Source organism: Aythya marila (assembly GCF_965140915.1).
Source record: "Aythya marila genome assembly, chromosome: 3".
NCBI classification, from domain to species: Eukaryota; Metazoa; Chordata; class Aves; order Anseriformes; family Anatidae; genus Aythya; species Aythya marila.
The window spans coordinates 41965571-41983956 of record NC_139044.1 but is presented as its reverse complement, the minus strand read 5'-3'; the positions used below and the strand labels follow the sequence as shown (position 1 = coordinate 41983956).

Genomic DNA, 18386 nt, shown 5'->3' with positions numbered 1-18386 from the left:
AGTGACCTCAGACACAGGCTCCCGAATGGAGACATTCATTCCTCCTAAGAGGAGCAGACACAAGCCCTTGGGTTATAAAAGTGCAAACCATTTGATGAATTCTCCCATACCTAAGTTTCAAAAGACATAAATACAGCCCTGCAATTTTACTTTGGGGCTGGCCAGAGCCCATGTGTGCAAGGGAGGCACCTGGAAGCAAGGCCCTGAGAGCGAGGAGGCTGGCGGGAGCAAACATGGGTTAGACCTTTCACCCAAAGCAAACACTATTTGCTGTGCCAAGAACGCTGCTTCACCTGTCACATCCTGCCTGCCTGTCTGTCCTGCTCTTCTTGCAAGATCCCAGGCTGGAGCTGGCACGGCCAAGTGAAACTGCCTGAGCCATACCGTGGGTGAGAAGCTTTCTTCAAGGGAGTTATGCTGCTCAGGGGATCTGGCAGTTCTGTAAATCACAAGACAAACGTTCATTGTAAATTAAGGCAGAATCAGCCAGGCAGAAAACTCTGCTGGCTGATTTTTTTCACGCATTATACATAGGAGTAGTTGCCTTGTACAACATGAAATAACCCAGAGACGACAGGATGTCCCTTACGTTGTAGCTATAGAGACCCCCCTCCATGCACCTGGAGGAAGCATGCACTGTAATAATATCATGTGTTTTATGATCATTGCTTAGGCTTCAAAGACAAATTCATCTCCTTTTTCTTGGCTACTCTCGGGTGAAATTGATTTTGTTGTTGGCTTCCTGTGCTAGAGAGGGAACAAAGCTTTATGCATTGTTCATCTTTTATCAGCACTGAAGAGAAATAAACAGCTTTAAATTTAACATTTCCATGGCTCCAACCCTTATCATAATAGTATTGAACCTGTTATCTGACAGGCTTTATAGCATAGCCCAGTGGAAACACCCAAGTCTGTTTCAAGGCTTCTCTGGGGTCAAGAGAGAGCCCTGCAGACCAGGCTGGGAGTGGGCTGTCAGCACAATATGTGGTGGGGATGGCAGTGACTCTGCCCTCCAGGGAGGGTTCCCCATCTTCTGCTCAATTTAACCCAGCAGAAAAAGCCTGGCTGTCCAGGACTCTGGCACAAGCAAAGCATGCTGAACATAATGAGTATCATACTTTGCTCTCTGTTGCAGTCAATCTACAACTTTAAAATTTCCAAAATACCCTTTAGTGTCTCCGATCTGTGACCTAAGAACAGACAGAGTTCATGAAAGTCATTAGCAAGCACGACACCAGCTCAGCAAAAACTGATGAACACCTTACAGACAGGCAAAAGCGGAAGCAGAGCGTGTTTGCTTTGCAGAATGTCCAGAGGACACGTAAGGATGACGCTGTGCTGATGAATCGCCTATCTTTGCCTATTTGTGGCTCCACTGGTTTACACCGGTTGTCAGCTTGGCATGTATCTCAAGAACTGATGCAATACATTAAGGACCTCAAAGATACACCAAGCAGGGAGGAACCCAACTCCATCACACATAGAGGGTGTTTGGCAAGGGGGACCAGAGAGTTCAAATGCTCCTGCTGCAAGCAGTCCCAGTCATGGGACTCTTTGGGATCATCACGGGGTGCCTCAGGTCTGGTAGCTGGCAGATGTGGTGAAGGTACTCACCTGGGGCCACTCAGGCTGCATAGCTGCAATTGCAGCACAGGAAGTGTGTGGGACTCTGCGCCCTCCCACGAAATGTTAATGGGAGAAGTGTTCTGCCCTGAGATTGCACCGCAGTAAATCTGTCTCATTTACAGATTGACAGAGCAGTTGTTTTTTTTTTTTTTAATTTATTTTTAATTTGCACTCTCCTTTACCTTCAGGTGTCCCAGTTCCTTCAAGCAGCAGTGTCACTTACTCCAAGACTATCGATGAGCATTTTGAAGGCTTCAGGAGGTGAAGTCACCCTATGAAAACCTGCACTCTTCAAAAGTAAAAGGACATTGATAGATGGTTACAAATCACTAAAAACATACATTTAGTTCCTGACCTAGTGCTAGAAAACTCTTGTATTCCTTCCCTAAAAGAGCCAGATGTAGGCTGGAAGTCAAGGACAACATGGTTTCCCATTCTGAAAGCAGGTCTCCTCTGCCATCAGTCTATTTTTGTACTTAACGACAAAATCTGTTTTCTGTGATGGGAACCCAAAACATAGAATTCGCCTTTAGCTGCCTTGGCGTTTTTCCACTGCAGTGCCAGAAACAGCCTTCTGCAAAAGGGAAATGGATGTTTTCTCAGAAATGAGCAAAGAAACTCATGATTTCACAGAGACACGAACTTTGACTGTCATTTGTATATAGGGAGACAAGCAATAGAATCAGTGCTTCTTCTGCTACTTAGGGTTTCAGTGTGGCAATATATTCTCCTATATACACCTTACATCATCCTGTGTACATTGGCTCAAGCACAATTATTTAGAAAAATCTCTGGAAAAAGAGCATGAGTGAAAAACTGAAATGTGATATAATCCTAATAACTCCTCAGAAACCTTACATAGTTCTTATCACAATCTTCTCTCCTCTCAATTTTGCTACTAAATCCCTCATGCTTTCTCAAGCTACTTATCCTTCCAGGCTGGAGGTCAGGTTGCACCCAGAGTGGCAGATTCTCCTCTGATAGCATGCCCAATATGAGGGAGATTCCCTGCCTTCAGCAAGTTTTTAAAATGAGGTTATTGATTTTGCTTTGCAAACGAGTCAAAGTAGATCACCTGACCAAGTGCAATGGGACTTCATCAGTGGGGTAAGGACAAAAGGTGAAGGGTTTTCTGTGGAGTGCTGAGCAGAACAAGCAAAGAAAGAAACCTCTGGTGTTGAAACTCCAATCTGCCCTGGAAGTAACTGAAGAAAACAGAGTGACAGAAACGTCAGTTCTTTTGTATGTTTGTTGAGCGGCAGTTGTTTAAAATGATGTAAGATTTTCCTGAAGACAATCACCTAATACAAGTTTACCCCCTCTACGTTGATTATCTGATCTGGGATATGAGACCTTCAAGTGCAAAAGGGCTTTCATCTCTTTGTGGCTGTGGAGTACACGGAAGGCAGGCTGTCTGATCTGAAATACAGGACAGACCCAAAAGGAGGTTTTCCTGTGAGGTTTAATACACAAACTGTTGCACTATCTCATAACAACTCTGTTCCTAAACTCTGTCCTGTGAGTAAGCTGCTGGAGAAATACACGCAAAAGAAGGAATACCTACAGGCTAAGGAAAGTATTGCAAAAAGCAACTCATTTTGGAGAAACAAATACAGTTTTTTCACTGGGGGGATGTCTCACGCAGTATTCCCATAATCAGCACTGGATTATGGGTCATTTGCACCCCTCAAACCAGTGTCTGGCACCAGTACCTTCACCCGGAGTTATGGGCTCTGCCAAAACCAAAGATGCTCTGTCCTCTGGTTTCTGGATGGAGTTACAAAACTCCAGGCTCCACAGAGCTGGGCAAGTTTTCCTGCTACAGCACCTGTTCACATCAAAGGCAAGATGCTCTCTCCTGAGCATCAGTGCCTGTTTCTGATTAGGAAATGTACGTAGCTCTCCCCAGGCTCTGATGAAAGGTGAACAAACCCAGCAAGTGCAACAGCGGGGCCTGCTCCAAGGACAGCCCTACATTAAAATAACCACATTCCCAGCCAAACCCTTCCACAGGTGTACACAGGACAGGGTGGCTCAGTCACAGGCACCTTCAGCCTCTCTGAAGATCCATGGCCAAGGCACTCCAGCCTCTCAGGGTCCAAACCTGGGACACATCCCTTGCTGCAGCAAGGGAGAGGCAGGCAAAGCTGTTGCTCTTCCAGCTACTCTGGCTCTGAAGATCCTGGCTCTGCTCCCCAGCATAATTTCCATTACCTTGAAGAACGATCCAAACAACTCCAGTAGCATGATCAAAAGAATATGAAGATCCAGAGGTGATTCAGTATGTTGGTGCCACAGAGACATAAACGTACTGATGTATCTCAGTCCTCCCCATTCCCCCTGCCTCCCACACAGCCAGAGGTGCCACAGGAGAGGCCCCAAGCAGCAGCTCCCCTTGCAGCAGCAGAAAGAGTAACCCTCCTTAATGCCATTTCTACAGCTACTACATCTGACCACTAACTGCCCCCTTTGCAGAGGAAAAACCCAAAAATGTTCCACTGTGTTAGAAAAAACATCCTCTGGAACTGCAGGAGTTAATTTCCTGCACCCAAGTTTTGTATGCTTCTGCTCTGCAGAAACTTTCAGCTGTAGAGTGTTAGATAAAGCCATAGAAAGATCTCTGTTATGTATTTATTTATTTTGTTTGCTTGTTTGATGATTCTTCTGCTTTGCTGCTGATGGCACTTCAAACTGATCAGAATAATGACTGTATTTATTGGTTACTTGAATTGTTCAGCATATTGAGCTTCATTACAAATATCTGGAAAACATTTCTATTCAGATGAACCTTCATGGCCTTAATGTTGAAGGATCAATTTATCTCACAAGATGAAACAGAGGTCAGAAATTCAATGCAATCTGACGACATTCTGTTATTCCACTTACTATTATGGCAACATGCACTGGTACCACAAGTGTTAAGGCTTGCATAAACATTCCCATTTTCAATCTTATTTTTAGAGATTGTAGCTCAGTCAGAGAAATTTGCTGTAGGCAGAACTTGTCATACAAATATTCAGCCTAGAACTAATTTTCTTTAACATGTTTTAACACCTTCCAAAACAAACAAAGACTTCAGCACTTTTAAAAACACAGTTCTCTATATCTTGATCTAAACACAGGGCTTGATTCAACAATGAGCAGCTCTAGTTTGAGGCTAATGTGAAGTATAATAACGTTAATTGAATTGGGTTACTCTAGAAGTAAACTAGAATAACATAGTGGTAGAAGAGACTCAAAGACTCTTTGTTTATTAAAAACTCTATGTGCCTCTGCTTGATTCTGCTTTAACACCAGCTTGAAGCTGGTTGACCTCTGCTCCTCATAACAACCTGTCCAAAAAGGAGAGAAATCCTGGTTATAAAAGCCTGTTTCCAGACAATCGTATGTCATTTACTGAGGCATCCAACAATGCTTCAAACTGGTCTCAGCCAAGGTAAGTTTGGTGAGTGCATCTCATGCCTCCTGTTCCCATTTACTCAAAATGAAAACTTCGCTCTGAGGGATCCTGCCTTGCACAGAGCACAAAGCACCACTGACTTCAAACAACCTGAGCACCGATCCTGCTCGCTTGCTACAACAAGTGGGGGTGTTTCTCATTTTGTTCAAGATGTTCATAAACATTCTTTAAAACATTAAAGGAAAGAAAAGAAGGAACAGCTGAAAGCATGCGAAAACAGACCGCACTGCAGAAGCACACCTGAGCTCCAGCGCTGCCTTCGGGTGGAACACTGAGAGAGGGTTCATCAGCAGGTGGCTCAGTCCAGGGGAGCTCCATGATATCCTTCAGATGAAGCACTCTCTGCAAGCTCTTGCTGTTCTTCTCCCACTATAAAGGGAATATACCTGGTAAGGTCAGGTGGGGGGAGGCTCCACGGGACAGATCTTCCTTGAGACTGTAGCAGAAAGACAACAGAGAGGGCTGCTGCCCAGAACCCCACTTGGATTGGCAGCAACTAGCAACAGTGCATCTGAAAACTGTCTTAAGCTAAAGAGAAGGTTACTGTCCTTTCACTATCAACTCAGGGGATTTTCAGCTTACGTGGATCTCACAGAAGGTGCATGTATGCGTTTTTTACTTCAGCTTCCATCCAACACCAACACTTCTGTGTCTGTTGTGAGCATGTGTGCATCTGTGCACGTCTTTATTCTTGTCACCACCTCCGCTCATGACATAAACAGCAAAGCATCTCCTGTCCTCAAACTGTAGCCAGATGTAACAGAAAAGAGTAATTACTGCTTCTCCAAAGAGAGTTTGGGTTGTTGGGACAAGGAGGCAAATTACATGCCCTGCATGCCCCTGATATATGGATAGATATATGGGGTAATTGAGTGTACCAGCAAGGCTTCACCTGGAGTACTGCGTTTGGTTTTGACCTTCCAATACAGGATGGATTTGAATAAAATGGGGAGACAACAGCCCAGCACTGCTGAGACAATTGGAGGCCTTCAGCACGTGGCCAAAGAGGGGCAGCTGAGAGAACCAAGCTTGTTTAATCTGATAAAGAGGAGGCTGAGGGATGATTAATAGTAGTCTACAACTTCTTATAGGGTATTTGCACATATGAAACAGACCAGGTCTTGGCAGTGCCAGATGAGGTGATGAGGGACAAGGACCAAAGATTGTGGCTCGGGTCAGACATTAGTGAAAACAAAACAAAACAAACAGACACAAAAAAAAACAAACAACACATTTTACTGTGGGATAAGGCAGGCTACCCAGGGAGGCTGTGCAATCTCCATCCTTGGAGATCCGTAAGACTTGGCTAGACAAAACCATAGCTAACCTCGTACAGCGGTGGAGGTAGTGCAGGAGGCTGGGCAGGATGACCTCCAGACATTCCTTCCAGCCAACATTTCTGTGACAAATCATAAGTCCTATTAATTCATAGTAACTCGGTCACTGAAACAGCTTCAAAAGGAAATGTGGTTGCTCACAGAGAAACAAAAAAGTCTACGCATGTATGAATAAGGGACTCTGGGCCTTGCAAATCTGAGCAGGCCAAATGAAGAACATTCACTTAGAGATGAAGGAGAGTGTTTACTTTTTCTGGCTATGTTGCCTTAGCAAGTTTAAAGTCATCAGATAACATTAAGTGAACAAAACCCAGCTTTGCTAAAAACTGGGAGTTGTCCATATTTCCTGCTCAGAGCTGGAATATAAAGCCCCAGCAATACAAGGCTCATAGAGGAAGGCTTTTTTAGACATTACAATTTCTTATACAATATACTGGGGGTTAAATATACTTTCAAAGGGATAGATCTTTAGTTGCACTGCTGACTGCTTTTAAATTCCAGAAAAGCAACATTATGCACATTGAACAGAACTCTTAAAACTCTATACTTCCAAAATAACCTAGGAATCCTGAACCTATTTGTTTGCCATTAGAAAAATTTCTACAGTCAAGTTTCAAACTGTGTCAGGGCTTTCAAATTAGCCAAAGTTTCTTGTGCTGCTCCTCCCTGTAGGAGACTTTAATGAGACGAAGCTGTTTACATTTTTTCAAACCCACTTTATTTCCTGCATTTCCAGCTGCAGCCCACAGTTTGCACTTAAGTACTGGCAACACCAGATTTTCCAGAGTTATCATTATATGACCACAAGCAAATCTTTCAGAAGATTTGTAGATAATTGGAAAGGATGCTATCAGTTTTATTTGTTTGCTCGCTGCTTACTGTACGTGCATTATGTGTTAGGTACAGTTTAAAAGGCTACAGCTGGACAGCAGAAAGGAAGGAGGCTTTACTCTGGCATGCAAGCAAGCAGCTTGCTGCAGCACGCGGGGCAGGTGAAAACCGTGAAGTGGGGGAATAAAGAGCAGGGAGCCTGCAGGCTGGCTGGGGGCTCCCAAAAGGAATGGGAGACTTGCCTGTAACAAAGACTCACAAATAACTCATAGGGTGCTAGGGAAAATCACGGTTTCCTCAGGTGTCAGACAGGACTATGCAGTCCAGGAAGCTGCTCAAAGCTCCACAGTACAAGCAAGAGGAAAAAACCAAGCCTTTGTGGACAGAGAATAAAGATTTATTTCTGAACAGCAGAAAAATAAAAAGAAAAAATAAAAAATCTGTCTCCTTCAGAAGATCAGAGTAGTTCTGTCAGCAATTACCTTGCTCTCATCTTTATTCTAATCAAATCAAACATTTGACTGGAAGCCCTTTTGATATTTCAGGCATATTCCCTTCAAGGAAAAGGTGCAGGTATATCTGCCTCTACACTCAGCATCTCAGTTTTCTGTCAGCACGTATCAGCAATCTCAGTCTCATTCTAACACTGACTAAGGGCTTCATACCCTATACAAATAAGTGAGCATTTCCATGTCATTTAAATTAAAATGCAGCTTGGGTATTTCTGAGGATTTTCCTTGAGGTGAAAAATTGTGATTTTTTTTGGAGGAAATTCATAACATTTCTTTTGAAATGTGGACGAGTCATTATCACCATATTGTTAGCCATTCACTGTAATGTGGTTTGCTGTCTGCATGGCTTGACAGAGAACACATGGTGCATTCAGGAATTATACACTGGCCTGTTAAATATGCAAGCCTAGTTATTTTTTTATTTTTCTTTCCGTGAAGATTATTAAAGCATCTGTATGCTGTTATAAAAATGTGTAAAAAGAATGCTCATCTGTGCTAGTCTGAAGATTCATTTCACTTTATCTTTGATTTCTTCTATTTCATGCTTGCTTTATAACAAAAAAATCAGCAGCTGAACAACTCCAGGTTGCTCTGCAGTAACAAACTAGGATGGAACAGGTAGGTACCTATACACAGTCTTAGCAAGAATCCACTCTTGAAGTATCCAAGAGGATTTTACGCATGAAACTTAATAAGGCTATTTATAGATGATGAAATTCTCCTGTCAGCATCCCTTTAAAGTTTCTCAGCATAAATATCAACAGTCTTGCCGGACAATTGGCGAGACGTTAGGAGGCTTACTGCATGCTGTGCTGTGAAGCTATCTAGTTTTAAAGAGCAAATGACTCATTTAATAGATATGGTTCTGTTGAAAGAACATTCTCCAGAGCTTAGTAAGATGTTTAAACCACATTAACATTAGAAATCAATGAGCCAAAAAACTGGACAACTGAGGTCATGGTTAATAAAGACAGGCTTCAATTTTATTTTCAGATCCTGTTTTGGTCTGATCACTTGACCTCATTTTTAAACATGGTCTGGATGTAATTCACCATTTCAGACAGAGACTGATTGTTTTTCCCACTTTTACTTTCTTCAGCAATTTTAATGATATTAAACCTGATTTACACCAGAGGAATTGAATCATATTTGCTGATATTTTCAAAGAAATCTGCCACCCTATACGCACACGCCCACAGAACACAATCCAATTTAATGCTGCCATTTAGAGCATTTCTGGCTAAATGATATGTGTCTGCTGGTGGCTATATGACATTAACATACATAGGAATGAGCCCATTGTTTGCGTTCTCTTTTGAGTGGTAGATGACTCAACTCCTTATTGTCCAAGCCAACATGGACTGAAATTGATGAAATGGCATCTCCCCCGCTGGAAACAAAGTTGCTTCTGGTCTGTATGCTGACTGAAAGCACGTTGAACAGTTTTTATATTAGTTAGTAATTATATTTATCGTCCCATACTCATAAACAAACATTTCAGCAAATAGGCTACGAATTGTTTAGGTGACGAGCCACCCTGAGCCATACATAAGTTCCTTTTTGAGCTTTATGACAGGAGAAGGCACAGAGGGGAGAAAAAAGAAAGGATATTTGTATCTTTAAAAACTATTTCCTACAAAATGAAGATAGTGCAAGTCTGAAGTAGCTTTTTGTTGCGTGCATATTTGCTCTGAACCCCCTACTGAGAAACTCTTAGCAGAGAAAGGGATGACCAAAAATCTGGGAGCTATGTGACAAAAGATAGTCACCAGTCATAAATTTCAAATACAGATTCATTTGAAATCTATTAGGGAACAAACTTGAGCCCAGCAGCTTGAAGTTGCATGCTTTTAGCACTATTGCAAAAATACACTTCCTGAAGCACTGTTCTCACACACAAAAGAAACATTTATTGTTTAAAAGAAACACCGTGTCTTGGGTTTGTGAAAGGAACATCCATCATCTTGAAAGAATGTCTTTAGAGAGAGAAACACAGCCTTGATGAGGAGAATGCAGATCTCTTGGCTTTCCACAACAAAAAAAAATCTTAAAAATACACTACCTACCAAAGCTATGCCTGAGCTGAAATAGCGTTAGGAGTAATGAAAACTTCAGATGGGTAGACTAGTATTTATTTCTGGACAACCCTAGTGTCATATATTTATCCTATTAGCAATGGCTTTGGTCACTCTAAATAGTCACAAATTTTCACGAGTTTCAAATAGAAATGAATATGGAAAGGACTGAGCTCCTAACACTGTAAATTTCAGACTAACCAAATACCCCATGTTAGATATTAAGCCTGACTACTACAGACCTTCTCCCACATTTCTAGTCAGGGCTAACTCTTTCCTGAGGTAGTTTGACAATTGTTTTTTTGTGTTCCAAAGAGTGGCTTTACAAAAAAATAAGCAAGATACATGAATATTTTCAGTTTTATTAAAATTCTAGTCTTTGGACATAAATTCACCTGTCATCAATAACACCACAACTCAAATATTGCCCAGGATTACTATTAGTGTATTTGCACATCCCACTTTCTGGCATGATACATATCTGCCTCCTTACTCTCTATCAACTCTCCTCAGATTTATTGCAAATGCTTCCAGCTGCTCTGCAGACACAAGGACACATGAACTGATATAACAGAATATGCAATAATTTTTGGGGCTTTATGACATTGGTCAGAAAATACCCATCTGCTGGCTTTCAGCTTTTGAGATTTAATGATTTGCTACTTTATAACGGGAATAGAGAAAAAAAAAAAAAAAAAAAAAAAAAACATGAAACAGATTTATAACCTTTCTGCAAAACTAACACATTCACATTACTCACCTATCAGCCTCAGTTTGTTCCAATTAGGACAAGGTCGATGTGACTTTTACTAGATTAATTCTATGATACCATATAGCAAAGAAGCCTTTCAATATCAATGCTTAATGGATGAAAAAAGGCTCAGATGCCTGAAAAATGGAACAAAGGGCATAAAATTACTTCCCTAGAGAAGTCAACAAGATAAAGAAGATTCCAACACTGAAATGTTTGATATCTTCAAGTGATTTCTAAAGTGAAAGTGTATGAGCAATTAAGCCCACTTGTTCCACTCTCTGGTCCAGCTAGTTCCCCATGATTTAGTGCAACAGCCAGCAATGTTCTCTGCCTATCTGACAGGAAAACCAAAAGAAAACTTAAGCAAATGTGTCTGCTCCCTCCCCCCCCCCCCCCCCCCATCTTTTTTTTTTTAATTGATTCCCTGGTGAAGATGTTAGAAATCTGCTAGATATGGCTATTTTAGAAACATACATTTTTGACTGGTGGCTTAACTCATGACTCGAAAATGATTCATACAGCGAGCAATGTGGTAAGACACTAAGTGTCTAAAGAGACTGCAAGAGAGCAAAGATTTTCATTTTGCAAGGCTGGATTGTACCTCTACCACTTTCTGTTTCTATAGCCACTGTTACAAATTTCATAGGAGCGAAGACTGAAAACTGTTTAGGCCTTCCTTCTCTGTGGCTTTGTCTAAACCCACATAAACCTGTCCCCAAGGTTCAGATCAGGGATGCAGTTCACTGTGTGCGCCTTCTGGCTTATGTTCCATTGGATTCTGCTTGAGAGAAAAGCAAGTGAACGTGCTAGGAGAGAGAAAAAAAGGCCGTGTAGGGAATTGAATGAAAAACACAACTTGCCTGCATAGAGAAAAGAGCTGAGATTAAGATTTATTTTTCCAGGCAAATTCATTTCTTGGATTCCTAAAGTACACATTTCCCTCTCAGTTTGCATAATCTGCTCCCAAATACACAGAAGCAAGCTTTTGTCTGGGAAAAAAAAAAAAGAAAAAAGAAAAAAAAAAGGCTTTTGACTTGAAAAAACATTCTTTTCCTTCTAGTCTTTGCTGTGGAAGAGAGAAGCTGGGGTAACAAATAACTTGTTTGGCAATAATTAATGGTTCAGATGTTTTCAAATCACACAATTCCAGGGTTCCACTGAATTTCTTAGATACCAGAACCAAAGTCTAATTTCAAAATATTTGAGGGAGCTCATGAAATACTGCTGCAAGAACATCATAATGCATATAGCAACATTTTTACAGACTGACAATTGTTATTCTAAGAAATTGCCCTACAATATACCAGCATGTTTACATTACAAGTAATTTAAACATTTCTTTCCAAAACAACTGGATTTGGGGCACAAAAAAAAGATGACCCAAGTTCAGAATTTATATGAAATAATGCACAAGATGTATAAAGGTTCTGTATAAAGCTATCACGTGCCTACTAACAGTAAGCACAGAATAACTAAACTCTCAGGGACAGAAAAAATAGCAGAAATTACTGCTGATTTTTGTAATAATGGTCTCAGAAAAAAACACATACATAATAAAATGCAGTCCACAGCATGAGAAATGTCTCAATAAGGATCCCTTCAATAAGGCTCTACATACAAATTGGGGTGCCACTTTTAAGGCAGAAGTAAAACATTTGGTGATCTTGCCATGGTTTGTGTTTGTTACTTTTACAGAAGTAAATAACTGAGCTGACTGGTTTGGTTTCTGCATCTTGGTATTTCACAGCATTGCCTGCTGTGCTAGTAAGACTTTGTTGATATCTGAAACACTTCCGTATTACTGTTTTAAGTTCAGCTCACAAAAGCGTCTTTGAAGTAAATTTCCAAATCCTCCCCACTTACTGTGCTTTGGTTCATATGGATTTTATTTATTGCACAGGGCCTGGCATCCTTCCAGATAAAACTAAACCAGAGCCCACCTACTGTATGATTGCAGCCACCAAAGGCTGCCCAGTCATGGGACTGTACAAGAAAGAGCCTGGCAGATCTCATCCCATCCCCCAAAGTCTGGGTCATTGACACTAAATTTTTCTCGTGCTCCACGCTAGTTGCTAACATAGACTTAGCCTTTGCTTTCACATGTCTATAACAGTTGTTTTTATTAATATCTCCAAGTATTATTCTTAAAACATCAGATAACTGAAATGTCCAGTTAAATGCACTTTACTTATGCCAAACCTGAACCTGTATTATGGTATCTAATAAATATTGCATCCAAACATCATTAAAACAGTAACAGCCAGGCAAAAAACCTTGTTCCACAGTGATAGCCACTGGAGGAAGAATCATGTGCCCCTGATGAAACTACTCCTGTGAGGCAGTGGTCAGCTAAGGCATTAGTTCTCAATTGGTGAGAAAAGAAGAAAAAGAATTACTGACAATCCTTTCTGCACAGGTAATTTTAATAACACTTATTTTCAATAACTGATAGAGACAAATGCTGAAATGAATATTGGATTAACAACTCTTACACAAACCTAATAGCATTCCTTCAGAAAAAAGCTTATTCTGAAGGTCATTTCAGTTAGCACAGCTTCTCAGAGGCCAGTCCTCACAGAAATGTGTTCACAGACAAATTGTGGAAGTTGTTCAGCACTGCTGTTTTGGCAAGGTGTCCAGCCAGATGGGTTTGCTAATGACTCTTGTAAAGTGTTTAAATCAGAATCTAGTGTAACACATGACTGCCATGTTTAATTACTCTAAGTTAATATAGCTTAATGGATATAGTTGAGTAGATAAGAGTCAGTTCTTGATGAAAATACAAAGGCTTTTTCATTTGAATATAACCATACCAAAGCCTTGATTTGCTGCCCATGTAACCTTTCCTAAGAGCAGTTATTCAGAACAATCATTATAGCAGGAATAGACATTTGTTCAACTTACGAACCGTTTCTTAGCCAATATATGCAAACAATGGATATAGAATTTTATTTGCATCAGTTGAATATATACTGTAACGATTCTACAATTTTCTGTAGGCTTGCCTGAATGCATTTAGCTGCTGAAAGGAAACTGGAATACAACCATGATTTGAAACCTTTTTTTTTTTTCTTATTGCAGGATAACTTCAAAAGTTCTTGTTAGCTTCATTTCATTTTGTAAACTTGTATTTCTTTTTTCGAGTAGACTTAGTACGTATAGCTCAATACTACACACAACTGTAGCTAAAGAGGAATAAAGCAGTGCAAGCTATCATCAGCCTGCTTTCACATCTCACATGCTAACACTGCAATCAAATCTTCAATTGCAGACAAAAGAGGATGGCAACCTATCTGCTGTTGTGATTAATGTAAAATAATACATGAAAACTAGACACCTTTTGAAAAATATTTCTTTAGAACATATTTTGCATTAAAGCAGTTTTTCTCATAGGTCACTAAATCAATGCCTGTGAACAGTCAAAATAGCTTTTTACTCCTTGACCTGTGAAGCTATCTCCTCAGTTATAGTATAGGCCACATCAAAAAAATCCCCTTTGATAATGGTGACAATTCCTCATTGGTAATGACAGACTGATTGCTTGGGGGGTTTGGACTGTCTCCAGATTGAGAACCTAGACGGTGAGCTGAATGGAAACCTGAGCTAATGACAATGGTTGTAGATGATACAAGATAAAATAATTTTTCAGGTTTAGATTTTTAACATTTATTAAAAAAGCAGGATGTATGTTCATTTCAAATTAAACAGTTAAAAATGTTAAAGCATACAAACAAATCAATTGTGTACTAGCAGCATCCAATTGTTAGAATTTTCTAGAATTCCTCAGTACAGTCTTGGCAAGCTAAAAATATTACAGCTTGCAACCAACTGACCTCAACATAGTGCAGATAAAACAAACTTTATAAAATCAACAATTTAAGGTTAAATAAGCTTAAATAAAGGTGTTAAATACAAGACACTTGATCAAAGCTTCTGTACAAAGATAAACAAATTTGGCATTGTACAATTGATTGGCTGGCTCACACCATACATGATTTCAATAGTTAAGCAATATAACTGTTTAGCTGAACATCAACTATACAAAAGTAACTGAAGTTGGGAGTGGGCTAACCCCAGTGAGCCATTTACAAGGCATGTGAATCTTTAGAAAATCAGAACACTGTTTATATTCAGGCACCATTTGTTCCTGCAAATAAATAATCTCTAATGTATCTGCATCCAAACTAGTGTTAAACACATCAGTGCTAACATTTTATAAACACAGCTTTTTGACTATTCACTATACCTCCATTCTTATTGCTATGACAATGTGGACCGTGGAAATAAAACTACTGTACATACAAAAAAATAGAGCACCTTTTAAACATTAAAGTATATGTCTGGTTATTCTTTTTATCTTACAATACTGAAGCCCAAGCTAATGTAAATTGCTTTAACATCTTCACCAGCGCACCTGAAATGAAGGAACTAAAACCCCAAATATTCCTCTTCAGGCAAGCCCTAGCCAGCGCATCTTCTAAAAATGTCTAAAATGACACTAAGAATTTTTTTTTTTTACATTCATCTTCACACAAACAAATATCTGCTATTCTCTGCTTTCTTCATATGAATTTAAAGACAGATTACCACAGTTCTCCCTTTTTCAAATGAATAAAGCTGGATAGAGAATGTAGCAGAAACACCTAAAATGGATTGTGAACACAGTGAAATTATTATCCCGCTAATCAAAAAAATACAGCTGTTACGTTACAGCTGTTACAAGTAAGTATTTTCGAAGGGGGTCCAGCCATTAGGATTTTTTGTCTATCGTATTGAAAAACCATTCTGTAAATTTCCTCAGTTGAGCAGCTGCTGTTTGAGACTCCTCTTGAAGTCTCATGTTATCTTGTCTCAGATGCTGTACCTCTGCTTGGAGAACTGCTTTGTCCTGTTTTTCCTGGTTAATAAAGATACAAATTGCAAAAGGTGAGTAGTCATGATAGAGCAGTTATTTTTGTTGATATTATTTCTCTTCAAGTCATACAAGTTATATATTGAGCTCCCTAATCCGTTCTGACAACTAACTCTAAGCTGATTCCCAAAATATGCTCCAAGTACCTCATTCATTCTGGGGTATATTGTTTTGAAACTAATGCAATCTAAAAAGAAAACTAGATGCTACTTCAATACAAACAATCTAGGAATTCATTCGATTTAACAAAAAAATTCAAGGACTAAAAGGATGAGAAGACTTCAAGTATTACAGATAATATGTGAGAGTCCAGGAAGAAAGAAAATTATCTACTTTCAAAATCTTCCCTATAATGACTATTTTCTGAATAAAAGCAAGTCTCATTTCTACCAGTCCTGGTACTGTTTCCAGTTCAGGAATTAGACAGCAAATGAGACAAATCAACTCACTGTTACATGATCAAGACACCACAAGGCAACAAGGATGACAAATCTAGAGCGTTAACTGCTCAGAAACAGAACCTGCATGCATATCCCTATCCTTTCTCAAATCCAAGGTAACATAAAATGGAGATAAAGTACCTTATTTATTTTGGGTTGTGACTACAGGTAGGACAATTTCTTCTGGAGTAGTCAATGACCTGTAAACAAGTCAGCCTTATAGCAACTTGTTTATGTAACCACTCCCACAGGACTTTCTGCACTTCAGTGTTCTGATCAACCACAAGGAACTACCATTCATTATGATACCTATTTTAACTGATGTACTTTTTTCAAACCTTTAATGAACTCTGCATAAAAATCTAGCTATTAAAACTACAAAGTAATAATACCATTAATGATCTCTTACCTTTCTCAGGTCGGTTTGTAGTTGCCGGAGGATCACTTCCAGCTGGTTAACTTTTCCAGTCAGAGTAGTTGGAGCATGCTCCCTATAAAGTAAACCAGAACCTTCACTCCAAGTTACTTAAAAACAATTTTCTCCTCCATTTTCTCCCCCATCTTTTGCAGAATAAGACTTTTAGGCATAACAGAGAAAACAAAGTAGTTTAGGAATAGTTTGGGAATTAAAGATAAAAATAGCAACAGTGGAAAACTATTACCAGAACATAAACCTATTTCTTTAATATCTGAAATATGACACAACCTCACGTGCAAACCTAGAAGAAATTAAAATAATTAAGAAGGAATGTTTTAGGTATTATTTGCACATACCTTCACAGTGCAAGTTAAACTTGCTGCTAAATGGTGTGCTGAGCACATTTGTTAACAAGCTGCTTTCAGATAAGGACTGTACTAATCTGAAGCAAGCTGCAGCAGCAATTATTGTAAACCAAAAGAGCTGTTAGAATTCTTTTGTCTGGTCTGCAGTTGTGTCATTTCCAGTAAAAGATAAACCTACAGCTTTACAGAGACAAATATTTTGCTTAAAGGTCAAAACATATGAAATATTGCCACAGGTTAATCAAATGCATGAGTGAAGGAAAATATTGAGAATAGCTTCTGTTTCCTGTATGACAACAAGCACTGTGGGAGACAGTTTCTCATACGTTATAGATGAAATTAGCCGTAACGTGAATTAGTTTGTCTAAAAGAGAGAAGCTGAAGAGAGAGTAGCTTTATATACAGAGCTGAATCAGCTGTTTCATGCAAGTGCAAAAATCAGACAGATTTTCCCATGCTTGAAGTGGAACATCTTTTTTAAAAGTCTTTTAAACCCTATTCATCACTTGGCTGGTGAAAAATGTGGACTTAGAAGTCGTTGAAATAAATGCATTTAACCATGTAAGTTAATTTGTGTGAAATTGCTTCAAATTATAACATGATAGCCTAACAAGCAAGAAGACTAAAAGCTTTCTTTTCCCTCCATTTCCTGTTCTTCCACTCCTGCAGTTGAAGAGCAAAACTAATCAAAGATGTTTTTCTTTTAAGGTGTGCTAATTGACAGACTCTGCTTCTCAATCCCCCTGTTTTTAAAATAAGTATACTCCCCACAGCAGAGAAGACAGGGATAAAAAAAAAAAAAAAAAAGATGATAATCTAATCCTCTCCCAGATCACTGGGTATGAAGAAGTTGGGAAGTTTCCCACAGTCCTCCTTTACGGGTTCTCTTAATTCATTTCTCTCTGTGTAGATGAAAAACTATGGATTTGCAAGTAGCATTTTTTCCCTGAGCATGAACAACTGCAAAAGGTAAATTCCAAGGTCTGAGATGTTTGCTGCAGATAAGGATGTTATATACTACAGAGCTGAGCTCCTGTCATCAGTTCTATCCAGATGAAGAAAAAGAAACTATTATTGTAAAGGAGAAATACAGTGAAAAATTTGGCTTTCAGGTGCATCAACCTACACTCTGCACTATTCTCATGAGAGCGCTCTATCTGGCTATACTACAAATTTCCTAGATGGAACTGGTCTGAGGTTGGTTCCAAGAAACAATACTTTTCAAAAGTAATGTCAAAGCATGATCAGTCTGCTATCAAATAACAATGAAACATGCATACAATTTGACATCATGCTTTTTGAAATAAAGTAGTTGGAGCCATTTACATAGTTTCTAGAGAAAGTTTCCTGTTATGGTCAAATAAATAGCAAAAATACTTTTGGAAAGACAAAGTTGCTGCTCATACAAGCAAAGTAGTATTCATTACACACAGATTGCTTTGGTAGACTGAGACTCAAAGACGAACTGGACTCTTTGTCCAGTAGCTTCATTATCTAAATAAGGACCGCAAAATTGGTAGGATTTTAGTTATTTATGGCACCTATTATGCAGGACAGTGTCACTGAGTGGATTTTTGATGTTAAAAAGCTTGTCAATTCCCTACAGGTAGTATCTGTTAGCTGAATAGGAGTAAAGTTTTATTAACTTCCATAAAC

General features: G+C 39.3%; 1 protein-coding gene across 2 annotated transcripts in view; it reads right to left on the bottom strand.

The window, feature by feature from the left end:
* Positions 1-13016: 13016 nt before the first annotated feature.
* Positions 13017-18386, bottom strand: part of SIPA1L2 (signal induced proliferation associated 1 like 2) — a 141483-nt gene continuing 136113 nt past the window's right edge. For both annotated transcript variants that reach the window (XM_082757623.1, XM_082757624.1), the window contains 2 exons: positions 16357-16438; positions 13017-15492 (listed from right to left, as the gene is read on the bottom strand). In XM_082757623.1, the coding sequence (XP_082613749.1) occupies positions 15346-15492; positions 16357-16438 (229 nt within the window). In that variant the 3' untranslated portion in view covers positions 13017-15345. The remainder of the gene's footprint in view (positions 15493-16356; positions 16439-18386) is intronic.